Raw genomic sequence first — 25,407 nt, forward strand, 5'->3', positions numbered from 1 at the left:
AAATGGGACCTTGCTACCTACCTTGAAGGATGCAAACCTGGGCCTGTAGCCCCTCAGGTCCCACTCCTCAAGGGTCGGTGAAAGGTAGGGTTGCCAGTCCCCCATGGGGAATGTTCCTCCCAGGGTGCGCTCCTGGGTGACATAACACGCTCCCACATGCTGCAGTAGGTCAATTTTGGCCCAAATTGGGCTGCTGTGGAGCACAGGAGCACTCCAGGGCCCGTTGCAGTACCCCAGCAGCGCTCCCACATTTTGCAGCAGCTTAATTTGGACCAACTCGGGCCAAGTTCAGCCCGCAGTGGAGCATTAAAGAGCTCCAAGGGGTGGCACGTGGCCTGCACAATGATGTCACTTCCAGGAAGTGATGTCATCACTCAGACTGGGAGTGCGTGCAGTCCTGAGGGTAAGTATCAGGTCTCCCACCTCCTGCCGGGAGGGTAAGGGGACCTGGCAACCTTAGTGAAAGGCCTGGGCCAAGATAGTGCAAAGAAGGTGAAGTGCTAGATTGGCAGCATGCACTCCCAGCCTGGATCCAGAAAAGGGCTCTGGGAGCAGGACTACTTTGCAAGATCTTGACCAAAGCACAGCACAGTCTCACGTGCCTTCATATCTGCCAGCCACTGCGGTGAGCCAGATCAACTCCCTGCCTATTGAGGTCAAAGTGTGGGAAGACTACCAGTCCACTGGGCGCAAGCCCTGTGCTCCCAGGCCCAGCCTGGTGCAAGCTCCAGTCTGTGCTCCCAGGCCTAGCCAGCCAAGCCTGAGGCCTTATTCTAAAGGAGCCTAGACCTGGCCTGCCTGCAGAGTACGGGACAGAAGGAAATATCACTGAGGAAATGTCAAACAAATGTCAAACAAAACAAAAACAGAGTGGAGAATAGTGTGGGAAAACTGTGCACCTTCCATATGCGGATCGCAGGATCCACCACTGAACAAATTGCTACAAAGATGTTTCAGTGATCTTTTTTTCTTTTATGGAAGAAACCTGATAATTGTGAAAACCAGCCAGAATAATGGCTTTAAACACACAAACTTCTGACTGGCGTAGCCCGTTAAAATATACCTACCCAATATAAATTCCAGAAAGTAACTGTGTTGATGTGCTGCAGCAAAAATTAATGAGAGATATTTTTGTAAGATAACATTTTATGCATTGGTGATTGGCATTTGATAGTAGCATTTAGGTATCTTTTGCTTTTAATAACTTCCCATTAAACTTGCATCTTTCTTTTTTTAAAAAAGGAAGTGTGTGTCCCTTTGCTTTGGAACTTTTGGATATTGTATGAAACTGTCGCTTGGCCTCTGTTACCCGTGCAGGCAGGGATGACCCTCTATTTCATAGGTGTGTACTGTAAAAAATACCAGCAACACATCATCACAAGTGTTAACAATGCACATTGCTACCTGCTCTACTATCTATTAGCAATTAGCATATCTTGAAAGAATGGGAACCTTTTTGTTATACATTCACAACCCTGATCTTTATGAAAGAAAGTCTTATGCAATCCTCCAAAGATAGGAGTGTTGGTTTTCAATTTATATCTCAACGGCTTAGGGCAGCAATATGCTTTAAAAGCCGGTTTAATGGATGAATATTCACAATCATGAAGTCGTTTTGTACTTGCTCTTTTTCTTCCTGATAAATTTCAAAAAGGCAGATGCCTTTTGTGGCAAGAGCAGCTAAGTAAACTTATTGACATAAATTTTTATGTCTAACGCACAAAGTGCTATTCTTAGTTTCTGAAGAAACATATGCGTGGTTATAAACAGAAGAGCAGGAGAACAAGAATGTTACTACAAAATAAGTCCAGAAGACCCCTGCTAACCAAGAGGCTATGTAGCATAACTGCAGAGCACCAATGAAAGGAGTAAAGATACAATCAGTGTGGGAGCGTAGACTACTTCAAACTGATAAATTGGCAGAACAAGACAAAAGAGTAAGTCAATATCTAAAGAATGTCTAAAGTACAACCGTGTAGTAAAAAACAACAAAGCCTTATGGTACCTAATAAACTAGCTAAGTCAAACCCTACTTTTATCAGATACATGGAGCCTTTCTGTGGTGGGCTAGTTACTCCCATTTTGTTGAAACCACACGATTGTGTCAAATCTGCACATGAGTTCCAACTTTGGTGTCCCCTCTTTTTAGATTTTTTTTGGGTGAAGTATAGCAGGATTTTAGTCTAGTGGGACCTTAGAGACCTTCAAGGTATGAGCTTTCAAGTCAGAGCTTTCTTCTTCTGACCCTCAAAAGCTCATACCCCGAAAAATCTTGCTGATCTCTATGGTGCCGCTGGACTCAGATACTGGTGTTTTACTGCAAATCAACATGGCTACCCACCTAAAAAAAATTGACATATGGCACCTTCCTAATCTGTGGGCTCTGGGGTGATGGTGTTGAAATGTTCCCCTACTGGTCTGAGTTTTCATTTTTTAAATTTGTAATGTCTAAACTTGTGCCCGTTCTTATGCATAGAAACAGTCTGATCTGTCTATTGTAAAGTGGCAGGTTGGATATCTTATTAGAAAATGTACAAGTAATTGGTGGTGTTGGATCCTGTGATAGTGTTGGGTGTGAGAACATTGGGGGGAGAAATAGTAGATAGTGACTCTTTGTTCTTCATGATGAATTTTGAGAGTTATCAGGAGGAATAAAGAGGAGGTTTCCAAGGTGTGTCTGGTCAAGCTGTATTGGTTGGCATTAACATTTTGAATTGCCCTCTGAAACTGGAGGAAGCAAAGAGAATGGATGGATAAGATTGAGCTAAACCTTTTGTTTAAATGATGTGGCTGCAGTGAGTTTCTTCTAAAAACTACCTGCTTTAAAATGAAATTTGAATTGACTGTGAATATGTTTTAACATTGACTTCAACCAAGTTCAGAAAAGCTGTTTTTCTTCCATGAGAAGCATAGGAAAGCATCTTAATCATCTGGGTGATTTCATTCTTTATGTACAGTAACTACCTGGCCTCAGCAATTGTCTTGAACTCTCCCTACCAAAGAACATGAGCGCTTGTTCTCAATGAGATCAAGTTTACCATTCTGTCCAGTAACTAGTAGCCCTAGCTTCAGGTTGAGATTGAGGGAGGGATCAGTGTTGGGTAGTTATGACAATGGCAAAGACTAAAACAGGATAGAAGACTGGAAAGATCTTCTGTCAATCTTCTAGGGTTGATTTCAACCTTCTAGGGTTGATTTCAATTAACAGCCTAACACCTGTCTACAAAAAGCTGCCAAGTTATAAGAGGACCCTATTTGGGTGAGCATTAATATTAGCTTCAATATTTAACTTAATACTTTTTCAAGGAACTTAAAGGTTGAATACTTAGATTTATATTAATATTTTTATGGTTATAGCAACAAATTAGTTGTGCTTTTAGGTTGGACGAGTTTGATGTAAAACCATGTTTTTAATTGGCTGCTTCCAGGTAATTTAAACTGATTTAAGTTGCTTATTTAAATTCCCTTGTTTTAAATTCATCCACCCTTGAAAAAATCCAGTGCCTTGTGTTTCTCTACCGCTGAAACCCACCCCAAAGTAGTTTGCAGACTTGGATATTATAGTCTCCATTACATTTCAATTCTTCAAGTGAACACGAAAAATACTTACGACATTGTGAGCATTGTTGTACTGCAGAAAATTGCAAACCATGCAGGTGTGTATTATAAATCAGATAGAACTGAAAGGAAAACCAAGAGTAGTTGCCTGCATGCGCATCAAGTTTCATAGCTTCTTGTGCTGGTTTATGGTGTGTGGATTTTTTAAAAAGCTATAGTTACAAATCTCTTACTATATTTATTTACTATTTCCTTTCCTTGATTTTGTTTTTGTGTTTGAAAGGTGCTGGACGCTTTTTCTTTTAAACCTGTTCTTGCTAAAAGGATTCTCTGAGGGCACCTCAGTCCATCAGACAAATGCATCAACTCTTTGGAGAAGAGGAAAAAAGTAGGAAAGGTGCAATTGTATAGTTGGGGTCCAATTAGTTACTGGAAATATCTTTCCCAGTTCTAAAAACTGTAGTAGTGACTACCTTAATCTTAGACGAAGACCATATAGGGTCTTAAGGACTACTTGCTCTTGTATGCGTATACATGCTGGTTCTGCTATAAGTGCTTTTCTCTGTGTACCCCCAACTTGAGGCAAGGTAGGTGGCTATCAGACATGCCATTCTATGGTGGCACTTGGACTCTGCATACCCTCCAGACATCCATTCTCCTGATGATTAACTTAAGTTTTACCCACTAGGTCGGATAAATTATTCACCCAGTATTTTGGTTTATTTAGCTTTTAAAATTTGTTATTTATAATCTACCTTTCTCACTGAGATTCAAGGTGGATTCAGCAATGTAAGTGAACATGATCAATGACGGGGACATTAAATAAACAATACAATAGGTTAAGGATAGCTGAACTTTGAAAACAGAAATCAGATTCAGATAGGGTTACCAGCCTCCAGGTAGTGGCTGGAGATCTCCCGGAATTACAACTGGTCTCCAGGCCACAGAAATCAGTTTACCTGGAGAGAATGGCTACTTTTGGGGTGGACTCTATGGAATTATGCCATGCCAAGGTCTTTTACCTCCCCAAACCCCTCTTTCTCCAGGTTTCACCCCCCCACCCAGATCTCCAGGAATTTCCCAACTTGGAGCTGGCAACCCTAGATACAGAGCTGAAAAAAATGCTGAAACAAAACATAAGCATGTATGTTGTGTCTTCATTCTCTTTCCCGTCCTGTGTTTCTTGATTGATTCCACTCCTTCCCCCACCCCGCCAGACTGTTTAGTCACCGTTCCTTTTCTTGCTTGTCCGTGTTAACTAGAACGGGTAGCAGATTTTTTAAAAATAAATGTGACTCACACCAGTATTACAATACTGGAAGAGATTAGGAAGCTACAACATGACTTGTGAAGGTTGAAATAACCTGTTCAAGGACTATTAGGTTTGAATTCAGCCTGGTGATATGGGAAGCACTACAACTACTTTTCCACTAGAACATTTCCAGACGGCTTCCCACCTCCATCCCCCGTGAACTTGTGTGATGTTGTGAGCGATACATGCACTCAGTCATTGTTCCTGACAATGGAATGCCATGCAGGGAGTGTGCTGAACTTTGTTCTGATAGAGGCTGCTTGCAAGGTCAGCATGGGCAGCATAGTATCATAACAGACACAATTACACCAGATCTCTATTCTTGAAGGGCTTCTTTTGCGGCATTTCCTATGTTGGTGAGCTGGTCACAGAACAAGGTGCCATCTGGAAGCCCCTTTGGAGGTCATTGTATTGGGGGGGGAGGTTTTGTTCACGTCTGTGTTTGTGTGCGTGTACAATGCGTGTATTCGATTTTAAGTATATATAATCAAAGAACTGCAAACAACACGACCCGTTCACAAAGTAAAACAAAGGAAGGGGGAGACTATACAGTTATAATAATTTCTTATCCATTCATTTCTAACAGCATATGGTTTTTTTAATACAGCCAATTGTTGCCAGTTTTTGTCTCCTAAAATGTTGTTGTTATGTGCCATCAAGTCATCTCCAACCTATGGTGACCCTATGAAGGAAAGACCTCCAAAATGTCCTATCGTTAACAGACTTGCGATCCTGCAAACTGGAGGACGTGGCTTCTTAAAATACTCTTTAGAATTTTGAGTTGCTCTTTTTTTTTTATTGACAATTCCCACATCTTTAAGAACCGTTCTACTTTGTCAGGCAACATTGGTTGTTTATAATGTGTTTCTGGCATCTCAGTGCTTAAGTAGGAAAGTGGCTATGCGCTGAACTATTAATGCTTGCAGTGTTGGTAGATACTCAAGGGCTTATCCCAAGCTTTTGTATAAAGAGTAGTTAAGTTCTAGCTTCATAACATGTTATCGTTGTGCTAATTTTTCTGTAAGTACGAGTGCGAGTTAGTAGTGTTAAACCCCAGGAATGAAAGCTTCTTCAAGTCTCTCTCTGCTGTAAGTTGTGGCAACATTCACATAGCTCCATACCACTGCGGTTATACTAGGATTGCACATGGACAGATAAGGTTACTCACGGTTCAGGAAGGAGAGCCGATTATTGATTCACTTCCATTTCACTTGAAGATGTATAAACATTTTCATCTGGCTTGCCAGCTGGAAAGGTAAAGGATATTGCTGAATCACTGGGCTATGAGAGAAAGCTCAAGGTCTGCTAGGGATGCTTAATATGCAGTGGAGTTTCTTATACATAAAATTTCTTCATATAAGTATGCTGCTAAATGTAGACAACACTCAAGAGGTGAATTGGGCAAGTTAAGGCAAAATAAACAATCCGTAGTTGGTGGCGTGCATGTTTTGTGCATAGTTCATTCAATACACTGAGTGCCCATGTAGGACCATTGTCAGATGTGAAGTAACCAAGAGTTTTTGACAATGTCACTTGTAACTGATAATTTAATCTCTTCCTTTGCATATTTAAAGGGTAGGCGGTACCGCTGTATTTTCCATAGGACAAGCACTGAGCTGGTTGGCATGCTTTATATAGCCCTGAAAGAACATGGGAGTTTCTCACTCAGCTTTGATAGGGGGACCAGATCTGTCTAGTTAGGTGCACAGCATGCTGATGTCAGTTAGGTCCTTTTAAATTGGCTAACTGTTCAGTCTTATGTGGTGGTGACTTGAATGGCAGTTCTAATATAACCCCTGCAGGAATAGTTTGATTTATGACATGCTGTGTGGGTGATGACCTCATTACTGGTTGGAATGCAGAGAGAATGAGTCCACATGTTTACATTGGCATAAAGTAATAGAAACATCTCAGGCTGTTGAGACCTTTGCTGCAGTCCAAGAGTTTTGTCCCAAAGGGATGTATGTGTGGTCTTAAGGAGTTTGCCCAGTATCTTTACTGTTCTTGTGTCCCACAATACTGAGAAATTGAGAATGCAGCGGTACTCCAATTTAGACTGGAACCAACATGGTAATTTTGCTTGCAAATTTGTTAAACTCTACTCTTCATATTTGGCTTAATATTGTGTGGGTGTTTAGCTGCAGAAGTGTTTTTATTTTGAATTCTGCTTTGCTAGCTTGTTCTTGAATAGAAATCTGTTCAGATGTGCTTACAGCTAACTTGTGTTCCATTGTAGACTGCTCTTCCGACTTCCTTGTAAAAACAAAACACAGCCTTTGTAATGGCAGGTCACTGTTTGAAAGATTTCAGCATTTAAAATCCAGCTCCTTTTGGGTTCCAATACAGTTGTAATGTATACTCCGACCCAAACATGAGCATACGAGGTGAAAAAACTGGGAACTGTTGATAGGTGGTCTTTGATGTTTGTCCAGAGGCTGTTGATTGGGGTCAGTTGCTGCTACTTAGCAATGCTTCCTTTTCTCCTGTGTCTAATAAAGATGCAGCAGATTGTAGAAAAAGCTTTAATGTATAGGTTACATCAGTGGTACCTTGGACTCACACTTATTGTACACAAGATTTCATAGACTCAAACCCATTTCAGAAAGCATGAGATGTATCCTTATTGACAAAGGTGTGAAAGTCAATTGTAAACAGCCAAAAAGGCATACAGTGCAAGCGGCATAATTTGTGATATTTCTATGTAAAGTTCAAATGTTTTCAAGATAACTGCAGTGACTTTCACAACCACAGTGACTAACAAAGTGAAGCTAAGAGCCAAACTACAAGTGATGGCCCTCCATTGCTGTTTCACACCTGAAAAGGTAACGAGGGGGAGAAACGAGCTCCTAGAGCTGCTATAGATGCAGAAGAGTTAGCCGTGTTAGTCTGTAGTAGCAAAATCAAAAAGAGTCCAGTAGCACCTTTAAGACTAACCAACTTTATTGTAGCATAAGCTGCATTCCCAGATTCGGGCCTCTCGGCAATTTTAGAAGAACCACAAATGCTTGTTAGCAGCCACAGAATGGACCTGTGTGGCCACTATCACTTGTAGTTTGGCTCTAACACAATTTCATACCAGTAATGGATAGACCATAAGCTGCCTCGGCTGCCCTTTGTAAACTGTAGTTTGCCACTTTTCCTTGTTGATAGGTCTTAATTTCCCGTCATTCTCAATAAGATCTTGTGAGCCATAATTGTTCCAGAGACAGACAGTAAAAGAACTGCTGGTACAAACAGTGGCAAGAATGTCTCCAGTTGACTTTGGGGGGTGGGGTCTACTTCCCGCCCATTAGGGTTGGCAGCCCTTGGCTAGCAATCCCTGGGAGACTACATGGGGGGAGAGACTTACCCAAATGGCATCCCGTGATGCTTCTTTTGACTGTATAACCAGAAATGATGTCTCTACGTTGCTAGATGTTCTATGATTTTTGCAAAATGATACAATTTCCAGTTATGCAGCCCACTTACTTTTCCTCTGCCACCCTTTCAAGTGGTGGTGGAGGATTGAGGGCCAGAGGCTGCCTACCATACCCATCTATACACAGAGCTTAAAGATTTCCTTCTGAATCTTCGTGTCTGTCCTCTCCTGTTTAAATATTCCTTTTACAATTGTGCCTGTGCCCTTTGGTCTTAGGATTCAAGGCTCCTCAAACCTCTTTAAAGTATGATTCATTCTAAGTCATTGCATTTCCTTAGTTTGCTGAGTGAGTGAAACAGATTGAATTCTGTGCTCAATATTCTAGTGCCCCACATGCTATTGTTAGTCCAGTGGCTCAAAGCTATTTATTTCTCAGTACGGTCTTTTATTGGCTTTTGTAGAAGTATGAAGCAATCAGGTATGTGAAACAGATGTAAAGAACTATGGAGGCCACAAGTCCTTCAAGTTTCATGCTGGTTGTCGCTTTCTCCTTGCTACCTGCTTTAAACAAAGGTGTTTGTACTACATGTTCTACAGAAAACAGATTAACCATTAACCCACCCTTTATAGTAACGTTGCATCGTTTCTTCTCAGCTTAGTACTCATAAACCGAGAGCACAAAGAAGAGTCCCATGGCACATGAAAGACAAGCACTTTGTCAGATACATATGAAACAAAGAACAGCTGTGGGAGATGTTTGTATAATGTATGGGGCAGCTCAGATCTGCACATGAGCTGTACACTGCCCAGATTTGTGGGCTATCAACTGTACACAATGTTTTCCATTTGCTGTTTTAAATACTGTATCTTGTATGCAAGTGGTAGGTGGCTGCAATGTAGTTTAAGTGCCTGAAATGGAGCAGGATTGCAGTTAATAATAATAATGAGTGGATTTTAATAATAAGTGTGCTTATTTACCATCCTTTTGTACAGATTACTGCTGCACTCAGAGAATTGAACAAAATCAGTATTATTATCCCCACAGTACAGCTGGAGAACTAGGGCTGAGAGGAGTGGCTTACCCAAGGTCCCCGTTGAGCTCGTGGCAATGGGGGAGTTGAACTAGCAGAGTGCTGATTCGCAACCTGGCCACTTAACCCCTATGCTACAGCATAGTATAGTTCCAGATTTTCAAGATAATTTTGTCTTTCTGAAGGTTTAGCAAGCAGTAAGGGGCAAGCGTTCCTGTAGCCAAAAGGCATAATATTAATTTATAGCCTGCTTTTATCACTAAGACTGCTAGGGCCTTACTTCCCATTGCTGTTAGTCTGACCTGCACTCCTAACTTTCCTTAACAGCCCAGTGAACTACATACCTATTTCTCAGTGTGGTCTGATCTGTGGATACTTAAATCCAAAGACTGGAGCCATGGACAGACAAGACAGATCTTTCTACAAACCTGAGAAAAGCCCCACGTCTGCAGAAAAATCTAAAATCTAAAAAACTAAAAATAAAAAGGGGGGACCCCAAAGTAATAGAAGTTGCACCTGTAGCTTTAAGAAATGAATGCCTCAGTGGTTGTTACTGGGATCCACAACAGTATTGCAAAGTCTTACAGCCTTAGAGCTAAACTACAAGAGACAAATTACATGAGGATGCTCATGTGAAGGGAGTCGCAATGTTAGCTGGAAAACTGAGTTTTAAAAGAGATCGGAAGGTTCTGTCAATTTCCCCTCTCTGCAGAGCCAGCAAAGATGGCTGCTCAGAGGGTTTGTTTATTTCCTCTTTCTCAAAGAGGAAATTAGCAAACCCTCTGAGGAGCCATCTTCACTGGCTCTGTAGAGAGAGGAAATTGACAAGTATCTTTTAAAACTCAACTTCCCCGCTAACATTGCGACTCCCTTCACATGTGCGTCCTCTTGTTGCTTAGCTCTCAGTTTATGTCAGTAAAAGGGTAGGGGCGGCAGGGCTCTTTCCAGAGCCGTTTTGTACCTTTGAGAGGAGGTAGCAACTAGTAAGCAACTTGCTATCACTTGACTTGCATGACTCCTCCAGGTCCAGCAGCTCGCTACTGTTTAACAGCAGCCATCCCATAAAAGCCAGTGCAGTATAGTGGTTAGAGTTTCAGAATAAGATCTGGGAGACTAGGTTCAAATCCCCACTCTGCCATGGAAGATTACCTGGTGACCTTGGGCCAGTTACACTTTCTCAGCCTAACCTACCTCACAGGGTTGTTGTGAGGATAAATAGGAAGAGAAGACCATGCTCTAAGCTGCTTTTAGTCCCCATTGTGGGGGAAGGTGAGGTATAAATGAAGTAAGTAAAAAAGTAAATACAGTTGAAGACGGAGAGCTAGGTAAAAGGTTAATTGGATGGGTGTGAAGGAAAAAAGCATGCCAAGATGAGGGTATAGGGGTTGTAAGGAGGCGGGAATGTGAGGAAAAGAAATAGAAGGGACAGTTATGTTCCCTCTACAAGCCCTTGTGGGATATCCACTGCACAGCTGATGGCCAGCACCATGCAGTGGTTGGAGCTTAGCAGAGTTTTCCCTGGGAGAAGCTATCAGGGTGAAGGAAAGAGAGAAAACTGAAGATGGGAGCAGATAAAGGTAGATTGGTGGGTGGGAAGAAACGGAAGCAGGAAAAGGCAGGCTATGGGGGCTTTCAGGGAAAGGAAAGAGGAAATAGTGAGGGAGGGGAGAATGAGATACCCCCCCTCAAGTCCTATTGGGTCCCCCACTTGTAATATTGTAATCTTCGTATCTCATGAAGGCAGCTTGACTCTTGAAGCTTATATCCTGGAAACTCTTGTTGGTCTTTAAGGTGCTGCTGCTTTTAACATGATGATGATGTTGCAACTAAATATAGTTTGTATAATTTATTTTGAGAACGTATGCTTAAGTTCATGTAATAGGAATTTTGGGACCCTCATTATTGGGAGAAAGGCAGACTTAACAAAAATTTTAAATCCATGTAGTTAGATGTAGGAGTGATAAAAGTTAGATGGCTTGCAGTAATTGCAATCCTGGTTAGTGATTATATGGAATGGAATCACAGTGAGTAGCTTCAAAACAGAGTGCAAGTCTTGTGCATGTAACCTGCTACATGATGTTAAAGAGTTTCTCATCTTGTTGAGCCTGAAAGCACTTTTGGAACTTTGAGAATGAAGAATGGTCTCCAACTCAAGATGGCCCGAGTGGCAGTGGAGCTGGGGTCATTTGCAAAATGTTGGGATGCTGAAAGCCCATACGATGGAGCTGGCTGTTAGTGAATGGTTACTTCTTGTATGTGATGCCCCCTGGGTCCTTCTGATGCACCCATTACTCCAATATAATTTGTGTGGATTATTAATTGTTGATAGTTTTATGTTTCTATGGCTTTTAGGCCACAATAAAGATTGTACTGTACTCCGGTAAAGTGAAGGAAAGCCTGGAGTGCCTCTTCGCTTTGGGGGAGAAGAAGAGACTGGTGTCTTTGTGTGCTGTGCTATGCTTTGTTGACTATTATCTGGCTTCAGTGCACACACTGCTGTTCAGATGAAAGAACCCAAAGTACAAGTTGCAAACCTCCTTGATTTTATGTGTGTCTGAAATGCCTCAGGTATGTTAAACATGTGTGATATTGAAATCCACCTTATTCTTCATTAGGTTTTGGTGCCAAGTGGTCAAAGCAGAAAATGAGGAGGTTTTTGAGGCCTGGATATGACCCAGTAAGAGAGAGGCTGAAGCGAGACCTTTTCCAGTTCAACAAGGTATGTGCCCTAAGAAACAAGCAGGAAATGTTTAAAGAGCAGCCTGTCCAGGCAGGCTGAAGTGTGAAAGGAATTGGGTTACTTAACTGTTGAATGGGAGAACTGTTCAGCAGGGGTGATCTTACTCTGCTTTTAAATGAGCACAGACTGAAACTAAACAAATATTGGATACACTGCTGGTGCATGTTACGTGGCCACCTCACAATGTGTTTACATTTGCTTGTCTTAAGCTAGCAGACTGCTTCCGGATTTCCAGATGGACATTCAGATCTCATAGTGTTATTTATTATTTTTAGAGGCAGAGCACCTTTGTTGCTTGTTGAACAACATTTTCTCTTTGAAGGTGGCAAATAAAAGCTATTTGGATTAAATTTTAGTATTATTAAACATGTGAGGATCATATACAGCCATTGGAGAATTATTGGATTATATGGCTGCCACAACCAGAGTCCCATTAGACCTGTAGATTTGAAAGGATCAGTATGTTACTGCATTTTATTTTCCAGCCAGAAGTACAAATGCGGTTATTACCAAACTTTATACCAAGTACAGAAGACTTAAGTGATGCTCCATGAGCACTGAAGAAGTGGATGGCATAGTGGTTCATACATAATTGCTTCTAACTCTGACATAGTGATTCACACGTATTTGCTTCTAACTGACATAGTGATTCACACGTATTTGCTTCTAACTCTGATATTAACTGCCAAAAAACTGTCCACTGAGCAACAGTTTAATATGCTTAAGGTTGCCAACCTCCAGGTGGGACTGGTGTTCTACTGTAAATTGTAAGATCTCCCTGGAGTTCCCTGGAGAAAATGGCAGCTCTGGAGGTGGACCCTATGGCAGCACATTCCTGCTGAGGCCCGCCCCCACAAATCTCCAGGAATATCCCAGCCCAAATACATCACATGTAAGAACAAAATCCACAGACAATTGTTCTCTAATTTCGATCACTATATATATTACGGCTCACATGTTACTTGTTCATTGTGTGAAGTACTTCTGGTAGGCATTAAGAACAAGGGCTGAAGACAGATGATCTGCATTGTGGGGGGTTTTCGAGTGTCTATGGAGAAACGTTGAAGAACGACTTCCTGTTTGGGATCCATGGAGGTCTAACGCAGCTCCACTTGCGGAGCTGACCGGACTGCCGTTTTAACCGGCCGGCGGGGTGAAAATAGCCCGCGGCCGACTGCTCTCAGGCGGGGAGCAGGCAAAGAACGCTCAAGACCCTAGGGTGAGCTAGATCTCGGACGAGGGGGGGCTCTACACAACGGGTCCCCTCCCGATCCTTGAGGTCCCACCTTGCGACGGGTCGGCTATAATCTCTGCGGCAGTTTTGGGGCCAATTCGGCTGGCATAAGACCTACATACCCAAGCATCGATTGGGGGAAGAAGCTGAGAGGAGAACTTAAAATCGAAACAGCGATTACAACCCGAGAAAAGTGAAGAGAAGGTAAAGATCATTATCTTCTGAGACGGGACAGATTGATAAAAACAGAGAGGAAAAAAAGTAGATTTTTAAACTGCAACAGACTAGTGAAAAGGAGGGGAAGACTCGGCAGGAATTGAATTTAAAAAGAGACTAAGTTTAAAGAAGTTATTAAAGAAATGGGACTATTGTTTTGAATACCTGTGGCTTTGGAGCTGTGAGAAAAAGACACCATCGCGAGATCTGCTGTGGGAAGACGGGAGACAGGAAGTGCGTAATAACAATAGAGTGGCTGGAGAGAAGCGGCCCTTGCTGGAGGGCAGGAAGTAGGGAATCGCCATTTTTGAAAGGGGAAGGGTCGCGGCTTCAGCGGAAGAGGAAGTAGGCCATCTTGGATTACAAAATCATAGAGAAACCATAGAGAAAAGATGCCCGACATTTTAGACTCTTTAAAATTTAATTTCTATAAGAAGACCGGGACATTTAAAATAGAAAAACGTTAAATTTTACGCCACGGAGTTAAGGAAGAGAGCGGATTCGTGGGAGCGAGCTAAAGCAAGCCCCACGATGTCAAAAAAAGAGTGGCAATCGGCAATAGAAAACCTGGATAAAAACCTGGACAAAAAACTTTTAGATATGATTAAAGAACTTAAGGACACGAAATTGGAGCTGATAAAAGAGGTTAAAGAGGTTACACAGACAGTAAAATCGGAGCTGTCAGAAGTGAAAAAAGGTATGGAAACAATACGAAGTGAATTACAAGGAACGCAGCAGAGAGTTAAAACAGTAGAAGACGCGATGGAGAATTTAGCAGACACGCAACAAACAGAGATGAGATTGGTGAAGGGGAGAATGTCAGTTGCAGAAACTAAACATATGGAGAAGCAGCTACGTTTTCGTGGCTTGCCAGAAGTGGAAGGAAAGTCAGCGCAAGAACAGATGACTGAGGTGTTGGCTGAGTACCTGGGGAAGGAGGAGGAGGAAGTTGTGGCTATCCTAGATGTGGCATACCGTGTGAATTCGAGAATAGCAACCCAGAGGAAACTACCAAGAGATGTGATTGTGCAGTTTACAACACGAAATATGAAAGAGAGGATTGTGACAAAACAGTTTCAAGATCCATTGGAGATTGATGGCAAGACGATTATTATAATGAAGGAACTGCCCAGATCAGTGTTACTGGACCGGAAAAAATATAAAGTGCTAATTCAGATTTTGAAGGACATGAAAATCAGGTACAGATGGGAGTTACCGGAAGGAGTGTCCTTTGAGTTTGGAGGGGCCAAAAAACGCATCAGATCTGAGCGAGAGATGGAGCGATTTATTAAGGACAATGAAAAAGACTTACCAACAAGATCATGAGTATGGAGTGTAAAGTATTATCTTGGAATGTAAATGGACTAAACTCACCGAATAAGAGGAAAAATACTTTTCACTGGCTACTAAAACAAAAATGTGACATTGTTTGTTTGCAAGAGACCCATATCAGAAAGCAGGATGTAAAATATTTAAAATCTGGAAAACTGGGCAAAGAATATGTAGCGGCCTCCAACAAGAAAAAAAGAGGAGTGGTGTTGTACATAAAAGAGGAGCTACAGCCAAAATTTGTTATGAGAGATGTGGAAGCTAGATTTGTAGCAGTGGAATGTATTTGGAATTTAAAGAGAGTGTTGGTAGTTGGACTTTATGCACCTAACGGTGCAAAAGAAAGCTTCTTTGAGGATTTAAGGAAGCATTTAGACGATCTTGCATATGACCAGATAATTCTTGCTGGAGACTTCAATGGAGTGACAGACTTGGAACTAGACAAAAAGACTACAACGGCACAAAAGAAAAGAGGACTATTACCAAAGCTTTTTTTTGAGTTGATTCAACAAGAGACTCTTGAAGATGTATGGAGGAGAGAATATCCTAAAAGCAGACAGTTTACTTTTTATTCTGCAAGGCATTCTACATTATCAAGAATTGATATGATCTGGGCCTCAAAAGACTTAGCATTATGGACTAAGGAGGTAGAAATAATGCCTATGGTAGGCTCAGATCACAACCCAATTATGTGGAAATTTGGAAAAAAGAGAAAAAGGAAAGCATGGAGAATAAATGAGGACTTGTTACAGGAAAGAGAGAATATGGAAATACTGAGAAGAGAGACAAAGTTTTTTATACAATACAACGTGAATAAAGAAGTACCAACCAATAAAGTTTGGGATGCTTACAAGGCGGTTGTAAGGGGCATACTAATGGACTTAAATGGTAGAGCAAGAAAGAAGAAAGAGGAGAAAAGACAAGAGATTGAGGAGAAAATAAAAGCCAAAGAAATACAGCTAAAAAAGAGACCAGGGAAAAAGAAGGTATACCAGGAAATTAAAATACTTCAAGAACAGCTAACAGCAATGAGCAATAAAGAATTGGAATGGAATCTCAAAAGACTGAATCAAAAAGCGTTTGAGGGTGCTAATAAACCTGGGAAGTACCTGGCATGGCAATTGAAGAAGAAAAGGGAAAAGAAGATAATAAATAAAATTTGCGAAGATAACAAAACGTATTTGGAGCAGGCTACCATTAGTAGAGCCTTTTATAAATTTTACGCTAAGCTGTATAATAAAAAAGAAGTAAACAAAGAATCAATAGCGTCATATTTGGAGAAAACCAAACTTCCAGAAATCTCGGAAGCTTGGAGAAATAAGTTGAATAGTGAAGTAACTGACGAGGAAATAAGTAAGGCAATACAATCTGCAAATCTAGGAAAGGCGCCAGGGCCAGATGGACTTACGGCTAAATTCTATAAGACAATGGCTAATGAACTGGCACCATTCCTAAAAGAGGTGATGAATGGGGTTTTAAGGGATCAAAGGATTCCAGAAACTTGGAGTGAAGCGAATATATCATTGATCCCAAAAGAGGGCCAAGACCTGACTAATGTGAAAAATTATAGACCTATATCGCTACTCAACAATGACTATAAAATTTTTGCGAAGATATTGGCGGAGAGATTGAAGGGGTGGCTCTCGGAAGTTATAGAGGAGGAACAAGCAGGCTTTTTGCCAGATAGACAAATAAGAGACAACTTAAGGACAGTGATCAATGCTATTGAATATTATGACAAGCGTTGTGACAAAGAGGTTGGTTTCTTCTTTGTAGACGCTGAAAAAGCGTTTGACAATTTAAACTGGGACTTTATGTTTGCCACTATGGAAAAGCTACAATTGGGAGAAAGATTCATCAGAGCAATTAAGGAAATTTATAGAGACCAGACTGCAGCAATCGTGGTGAATGATGAATTGACCAAGAAATTGACGATAAGTAAAGGAACAAGACAAGGTTGCCCGTTATCTCCATTGTTGTTCATTTTAGTATTGGAGATTCTGATGATACAAATACGTCAAGATGATGAAATTCGTGGAATAAAAATAAAGGACTATTCATACAAGGTCAGAGCATTTGCGGATGACATAATGTTAATTGTAGAGGACCCATTGGAGAACATGCCAAGAGTGATAGATAAGATCAAGGAGTTTGGAGACTTGGCAGGTTTCTTCATTAACAAAAAGAAGTCAAAGATATTATGCAAAAATATGACTAAGCAGAAACAACAATTGTTAATGGAAACAACGGATTGTGAAGTAACAAGTAAAGTGAAATATTTGGGAGTCGAATTAACTGCAAAGAACATAGATCTATTCAAAAACAATTATGAAAAACTATGGACTCAGATAGAGAGAGACTTGATTAAATGGAATAGATTGAATTTGTCATGGTTGGGCAGGATTGCAGCAGTTAAGATGAATGTGTTACCAAGAGTAATGTTTTTGCTACAGACAATACCAATCATCAGAGACTCCAAACAATTTGAAAAATGGCAGAGGAAAATATCAGATTTTGTTTGGGCAGGCAAGAAGCCTCGAGTGAAAGTGAAAGTTTTACAAGATGCAAAGGAAAGAGGCGGAATGCAACTGCCCAATCTGAGACTTTATCATGATGCAATCTGCCTAGTTTGGTTGAAAGAATGGATGACATTAAAGAACAAGAAACTATTAGCCCTAGAGGGATATAAAAAAATATTTGGATGGCACGCATATTTATGGCATGACAAAGTAAAGGTCAACTCGATGTTCCTGCATCACTTTGTTCGGAGAAGTCTATACATAATCTGGAAGAAGTACAGAATTTATCTACAAGAAGGAACCCCTTTGTGGGTGGTTCCATATGAGGTGATAGACCCGAGAGCTGTTGATAATGAACAACAATGTTTAACGTATAAAGAAATAACTAAAACTGAAGCATCCAAACTTAGAATAAAGACACAAGAGGAACTATCACCTAACTACGATTGGTTCCAGTATAGACAGATCAGAGACTTATATAATTCGGACTCTGTAAAGGGAGGTATACGAATAGAGAATTCGGAACTAGAGCAGACCCTTCTTAAAGAAGATAAGAAAAGAATATCCAAGGTATACCAAGTACTGTTGAAGTGGTATACCGAGGATGAGATAGTTAAAACACAAATGGTGAAATGGGCTATAAACTTTAATAAAGAAATAACAATGGAGGCATGGGAATACTTGTGGAAAACTACAATGAAGACAACGACATGTACTAATATCAAAGAGAACATTTACAAAATGATCTATTGTTGGTACATGACACCAAAGAAGATTGCGCTAGGGAATTTGAATACTTCTAATAAATGCTGGAAATGTAAGAAGCATGAGGGCTCCCTCTATCATATGTGGTGGTCGTGTGAGGTAGCCAGGCAGTACTGGGGGGAAATAATAAGAGAAATGAGTGAAATTTTACAATTTCAAATTAATAAGAACCCAGAACTCCTGCTACTGAACTTGGGAATGGAGGGAATTCCAGCCCAACACAGGACGTTGATATTTTATATGACAGCAGCAGCTAGACTTTTGTATGCGCAAAAATGGAAAGTACAAGAAGTGCCAACTATTGAAGATTGGACTTACAAATTGCTGTATATGGCTGAAATGGACAAGATGACAAGAAAACTGAGAGATCTGGACTCAGGGCAGTTCAACACAGACTGGGAGAAACTGAAACAATACCTGGAGAAGAAATGGGAGGTGGGAGGAAAACTGTGGCAGTTTGAGAACTACTGAAGTATTGAAGTAGAGGGGGGAGACTTTACCGGGGGGAGAAGAGATAAATGTGAATTAATAAGCAGTCAGATTAATAGATTGACATATATATAGATATATATAGGTTAACAAACAGAACATAGAGAAAATAATTAATTATAAGGACTAAATATAAGGAGCGATTAACTAACAATATTTTCTTTTTTTTCTGACAAGTTTTGTACCAAACTGAATGTCTGAAGATATAGATGGGTCAAATTGATTGACTACGTGAGGAGAGATATATAGAACTATTATAAAAAGATAGAATGAGTAATATATATAGAGAATAAGTCAAATTGTTTGATATAAACGAATGTATGATCTATATGGTTTATGATATATAGAAATACCTGAAATTGAAAAATTGGGATAAATTGTTTATCTAAGATGGAAACAAAGGCTTACAGTTTGGGCATATAATGTTAAAAATAGTTAAGGATGTACTGCTTAGAATAATTGAGAATATATATTTGTTTTAGATAGAGGAAGCTAATAAAAGTAAGGGAAAGGGGACAAAGGGTTGGAAAGCTGTTGGAAGTCAACAAAAAGGGGGGGGGGAAGGGAGGGGGTTAGAGATGAAAAAATTGGGGAAAATTGAATGTAAATGTGGAAATAATGGATTCTAACCCAATAAAAATTTTTCAAAAAAAAAAAAGAGAAACGTTGAAGAACGAACTATCCTAAGGAGAAATTTATAAAATGAATTTAGGGATTTTGGTTTAAACAGTCCTTGAACGGTCCCTTTGTATTTTGTTTCCTTTTAAGTCAATCATATATTAATGAAGTCAGATTGGCTTCAGAACTGATGCCCACAACCAAAGCAGGTAATAGATCTATATGAGAAAGATGGCTGTGATTTGGGGGTCCAAATATCTTTGAGTTGAATGTGTTCAGAGGACCATGCTAGATCCATTTGAGAATTCCTGAGCTTCCCTCTATCCCCAGCAGCCATTTCTGTCCAAAGGATTCCCGTGGTTGTGAGGCCCAATGAAGAAATAGTCCATTTCCATCACTGGAGCTTTGCTCGTCATGCAACAGGCATCCCTTCACCTGCCCCATGCAGCCTCCCAGCACATGTGGCTCATTTCTTTATGTGGTCCCTGCGATTCAGTGAATAAATCTGCCCAAGTCATAAATGGTTCCTGTGTGCAGGGGAAAGCCAGCAAGAGGAGCAACTATCAGTACCTTCCACTGACACATTGCAGGATCCAAACCACTGATTGCATAACCAAAGCCAAACTGAAATCACAACCATAAAGCTCTTTCCGTTGTGTAAAACAGGCCCAGATAGTTGGCTTTGGAAGTCTTAATGCCCATCTTGATTCTTCTTCTCTCACTTCCAACTAGAGATGGGCACAAAATGAAACGCGGAACAAAATTTCGGACGGAACGGCTGGTTCGTTTGCAAAGAATCACACATTCCATAGGACCGCTTTTTTACGAAACATGACTTTTTCCTACTGTTTTGTTGCTGGTTCAGGAAGCCAAACACTTTGCGTCATTCAGTCCATCGCCCAGCAATGGTGGCAGTCTTTTGGTTGCCCCCAATCTGAGGCCTCCACGCTTGATTGGCAGCTGTCCCTGCGAACCTAGAGAGCTCCCACTCTGGCCTATCCAGCCAGGAAAAGGGCCAGCCCCTCAAAGTAGCTGCCAGCAGACACTCCAGTTTTTCAACTGCGAAGAGAAAATGACAGGAAAGGGGGGGACCCATGGATCATGCCTTTTCTGGGGTTCAGTCTCTCTGAAACTTGGGGGGGGGGGGTTAGAGGACAGTGAGGACTATGTCCTCTGCAACTTTGGAGTGTGTTGGAAATTGGGAAGGTCAGTTTGTAGCCCCTCAAAGTAGCTTCCAGCAGACACTCCAGTTTTTACTACTGTGAGGAGAAAAATGACAGGAAGGGGGGGGGACCCATGGATCATGCCTTTCCCGGGGTTCAATCCCTATGAAACTTGGGGGGTCTTTAGAGGACTGTGAGGACTAGGTCACCTTTAAATTTGGTGGGTATTGGACATTGGGAAGGTCTTGTTTAGTTTGGCTGTGAGTGTGAAGGTGCCCATTCTGGGCTCCCTCGAGCCGGTTTGCGAACCGGCTCAAGTTCGGCTAATTCATGGTTCCTGTTCCGTGAAAATGAATGAACCACGAACCACGTGGTTCATTTTTTCCTGTTCCGTGCCCATGTCTATTTCCAACATTAAAAATGCAGAAGTAAAAAAAAAAATTCACCACATCCTGCCTGCACAATGTGATAGTGTTATTTTTATTAGTTTAATAAACACGAGTTTTGCTTGTGGATTAAAAAAAATGCAAAAGTAAAAACCAAACACCCACAAATATTATCAGAGTTATGATCTTAACTGGTTTATCTAAAGAATAGGCACATATTCTTATTCTCTGTTTTTTAAACCTACAAAATACTTTTTACAAGTTGTGTTAAGAGACCTTCAATTCTCATTTTGTCCTATAAGGTCAATAGTGTCTGCAGTAGTAACAACCTTCTTCCATGCACAAACTATTGAATTACACCACACTGCATAGCTGAACAAGCCCCTAAGGGTTGCCATGGTAGCACCATTTGATTTTTACATCCATGGATTGTGCAAGCCCCATCTGAACACATTAGACTTAACATGCCTTAAATACCAGGTTTTGGAATTTTCCAGTGAAAATGTCAATTTATTCACGTAAAGTTTGGGCCACCTAGAAGTATCCTTCACTACAGAAAAGCCAACAATTTTGTTTAGGCAACAATTGAGAGAAAAAGTCTTCCCTTTTGGAACACACACACACACAGTTCAATCAGAACAGGTCTTTTCAGAGAGCTATAGCTGTAAATGTTTAGCTACCTAAGGCACTTTAGTATGACAAAGTATTTAATTTGACTTTTGAAAAGAACTTCCAAGATGTCTGTTTCAGGCTGCATTATCAAATGCTTCCTTTTAAAGTCTGAACACAAAACCAGGAGAGAGGAGCACTTACGTTACTACACTGCTTATATTATCAGTAACTTTGCCGTACACACATCCTGCCACAATAGGCTTGCCACATACCTGCTTATGGTGGGCAATCTCCCGACAATTTATTTTTATGCCTACTGGTGCATCTGTGGGAGAAATTGGGGAGGGGAAAAGGCCTGGCATGCTAGTGTTGCTCCAGCTTGCTGAGATGTTCTGGTGTTTCTCAAAGACCATATAATAAAACCATAGAGGTTTTTGAAACATACCAGAGCATCTCCAGTGGCGTTCTGACATCACTTCCGGGCACAAGGAGCATGACATCATTGTGTGTCGCTGGCAGTGTGAGCATCCGGCCGTGAACCATCATGACTTCAGCAAGGGTCCCCCCAGCAGGGCAGATCTCCCACCAGTTGCTGGTAGGACCTGGCAACCCTACACCCCAAATACTTAATATGCTTTAAGTTGTAGAAAAGAGCAAGAGTCCAGTAGCACCTAGAAGACTAACAAAATTAGTGGTAGGGTATGAGCTTTCGTGAGCCACATCTTCACATTCTTCAGATACAGCTAGAATGTGAGTCCATCTGTTCTTATATCTTGGGGAGTGGAGTGATTGCAGAGGCTGAATAACAGTAGCTGGAAAATGACAATAGCAGGCGTGATTGGATAGGGTGGGGTATGCAGAGGGGTAGTGGGTGTGGAGAAATCAACATTGGTAATGAGATAGGAAGCCTAGGTCTCGATACTAGACTCTTGCTCTTTTCTGCAGCTACAGACAGACTGACAGGGCTACCCATCTTGATCTGTGCTTTGAGCTGAGAGACGATAAAAGTCCTAGAATAAACGACCGCTAGATGGGTGGCTACCCATCTTGATCTGTGCTTTTAGTTGAGAGACTATTAAAGTTCTAAAAGAAAGTTCTAGAAGAAACGACCGATAGTTACTTGACACAGTGGATTATTTTCATGAAATGAAAAATCAGTACCCAAATGCATGCTAGGTATATAGAGGACAAATATTCTTTAATAAGAGGTTTTTTTCTTTTCAAATATTTTTATTAAAGACTGAAATAGTTTCAAATTAGGCTGAAAATTATTCTTTTCTATGAATTCAAAAAAGGGAAACCATTTCTCTAAAGTTTGTTTCATTTGGGAAGTGTTCCGATTGATATATTTTGTTGTCATGTAATTTTTCTAAGATAAAATGGTCCCAAATTTTAGAGAACCAATTTTCTGAAATTGGAATTTTCTTCGATTTCCAATATGTTGCTATAGCGCTTTTGGCTGCAGTGAGTAGAGTTATTATTAGTTCCCTTCTAATTTTAGGGACAACAATTTTGTCCCATATATCTAAGAAAATTATTTCAGGAGCTAGTGGAATTTCGTAATCTGTTACTTCTTTAACTATAAAATTTCTCTCCAAAATTTGTCTGCAAATTGACATTCCCACCAACAGTGGGTTTAATATGAGAATTGAGCAAATTTGTTCTTAAATCCAATTTAACAATTTAAAAAATCTCTTAAGTAAAAAGAGTCCAGTAGCACCTTTAAGACTAACCAATTTTATTTTATTGTAGCATAATCGGATCAGGCATCTGATGAAGAGAACTTGATTCTCGAAAGCTTATGCTACAATAAAATAAAATTGGTTAGTCTTAAAGGTGCTACTGGACTCTTTTTGATTTTGCTACTACAGACTAACACGGCTAACTCCTCTGGATCTTAAGTAAAAGCAACTGAATCTGATTTTTTGAAAAAGAGGACATATGGATAAAACAGTCAGAGTAAGGATTACCGAACTCAAGATAGAACCTGGAATTCTCCTGAAGTTACAGTTTATCTCCAGATTAGAGACCACCCCCTGGAGGAAATGGACGCTTTGAATGGTGGACACGGTTGCTGGGCTGCAGCGTGAAAACCTCTGGGAGTGTTTTGGGGGAGGGAACAGGCATGGTGTCAGCTGTAGCATAGTGGTTGGGCTGCTTCTGGCTTTTAAGATGTGATGATGTATGGCCTTTCTCTTGTCTGCACAGATGAATTGGAAACTATTTGCTGATAGAAAACTGAAGTAATTGTGTATATTGATAGCCCTGCGTTTCCTATAGGAGAACAAACATCTCTTGGAATTTCCCCTTTTATAGCACTTCACTGTTGAACTTTTCTGCAAACAGTAAAACCAGCATTTCAGAAACCTGGCAAACCAGCTTGGTCGATAGATTCATTCCGAACATGAATGCCCTCAATGAGCATAATCTCTTAACACTTCCTGTTGCCAGCTGTGCTGGGTCTTTATTTTTTGCTTCTTGTATGCTCTTTTTAAAAAAATCCTACCCCAATGTTTTTCTCTGCATCCTCTACATACAGTGCAATCTTGAACTGAGTTACTCCACTCTTAGACCATTGTAATCAATGGGCTTAGACTGGAGTAATTCTGCCTAGGATTGCACTGTAAGACTACTCATGTTTCACTGTGAGTCTAATGCTGTGGGGCACCAGACTTGGATGGCTCCCATAATTTGCGGGTTGACTTGTATGTCATAGTTTGCTGGCTTGAGAGTGGAAGAGCCCAAATTCAGCTAGCAGACAAAGTGAAAAGACCACTACAAAACTTGTAAAATAATTACAAAGTAGGAAACTGGCATCATTAAGATACCCCCTCTGAATCAGGATTAGATTCTTGGTCCCAGTTCAATTTTTTGAGAAAGCAAATATGGGAATTGTAATAGCAGGTGAGGAGAGGAGAACTCTCATGAGATGCTAGGAAAACAGCTTATGAGTTTCGTTATGAAACTTTTCTTTGGGACAACTCTCCTATGCCTGCATGATATAGAGGTTAGAGCATCCGACTAAGATGTGGGATAACCAGTTTCAAATCCCCACTGCCATAGAAACATGTGAAGTGAACTTAGACTAATGAAATGCTCTCATCTTATCATTCTTCAGAGGATGGTGGTTTGTGAGGATGAAATGGAGGGGAAGAGAAATTATGTAAGATGCATTTGGTCTCCAACAGGGAGAAAATCAGGATATAAATGAAGTAAATAAATTTTATAATTCTTTAGTCTGATGCCTTTTTTGCTGACTCCTCTCCAGCTTTTCTTGCTTTCCTGTCACCCTCCCCTTCCTCGTACGTTTTTCTTCTGTGCAATTAGGTAGAAGCAGTGAAAGAGGGACTGAAAAAGGAGCAAGAGAATACAGAGATGGATGGGTACAGAAGCTGTGCATCATATTTTTATTCTCCCTCCACCCTTTCTCTGAGGCGCTCACGGTTCACTCTTCTTACATATCCCTCGGGTTGCCACAGGTTGGGAAATTCCCGGAGACTTGCATGTGGAGCCTGGGGAAATTGGTTTACAGAGGGACACGGCCTTAGTGGGATATAACACAATGAAGTCCACCCTCTAAAGTCATCATTTTCTTCAGGGGAACTGATCTCTATAATCTGGAAATCAATTCCAGAAAATCTCTAGGTCCTACCTGGAGCTTGGCAACCCTATACATTTCTCCCTTTCCCTCAGTTTTTGACTGACTAACAGGCCTAAGGTCACCAGTGAGCTTCATGGCTGAACTCTGGCTAGCTTTGAACCCTGATCTTTCTGGTCAAAAAACAGCACTTCAACAGCTACTTCACACAGACTTTCTGATCTATTTGTTAGAGCCTGTGTGATAGATTTATTCCTTTTGATCGGGTGACTAATAATGGCTATTTAATATCTTCTAATTTTTGTGCTATGATTCTTAATATGGCTCTGTATTTTCTCTTATGTTTAACCTTGTACAGAAGCTGCCTTGAAAGTTTTCACTGATGAAAAGGGGGAGCTAAGTTTTTAAATATATTGTAATTGGTTTTGGCAGGTTGCTTTGGTAATATTGAATCCTCACTGCCTTGGGTCCTAGTAGGG

The 25,407-nt window shown here is 40.8% G+C and overlaps 1 protein-coding gene across 2 annotated transcripts in view; it reads left to right on the forward strand.

Annotated features, from left to right (window-relative positions):
• The window catches only part of LLGL2 (LLGL scribble cell polarity complex component 2), an 82,641-nt gene that overhangs the window by 11,468 nt on the left and 45,766 nt on the right, over positions 1-25,407 (forward strand). For both annotated transcript variants that reach the window (XM_054978270.1, XM_054978271.1), the window contains exon 2: positions 11,875-11,978. In XM_054978270.1, coding sequence (XP_054834245.1) covers positions 11,904-11,978 — 75 coding nt within the window. In that variant the 5' untranslated portion in view covers positions 11,875-11,903. The remainder of the gene's footprint in view (positions 1-11,874; positions 11,979-25,407) is intronic.

This window comes from Eublepharis macularius, chromosome 4 (genome assembly GCF_028583425.1).
Source record: "Eublepharis macularius isolate TG4126 chromosome 4, MPM_Emac_v1.0, whole genome shotgun sequence".
In the NCBI taxonomy this organism is placed as follows: domain Eukaryota; kingdom Metazoa; phylum Chordata; class Lepidosauria; order Squamata; family Eublepharidae; genus Eublepharis; species Eublepharis macularius.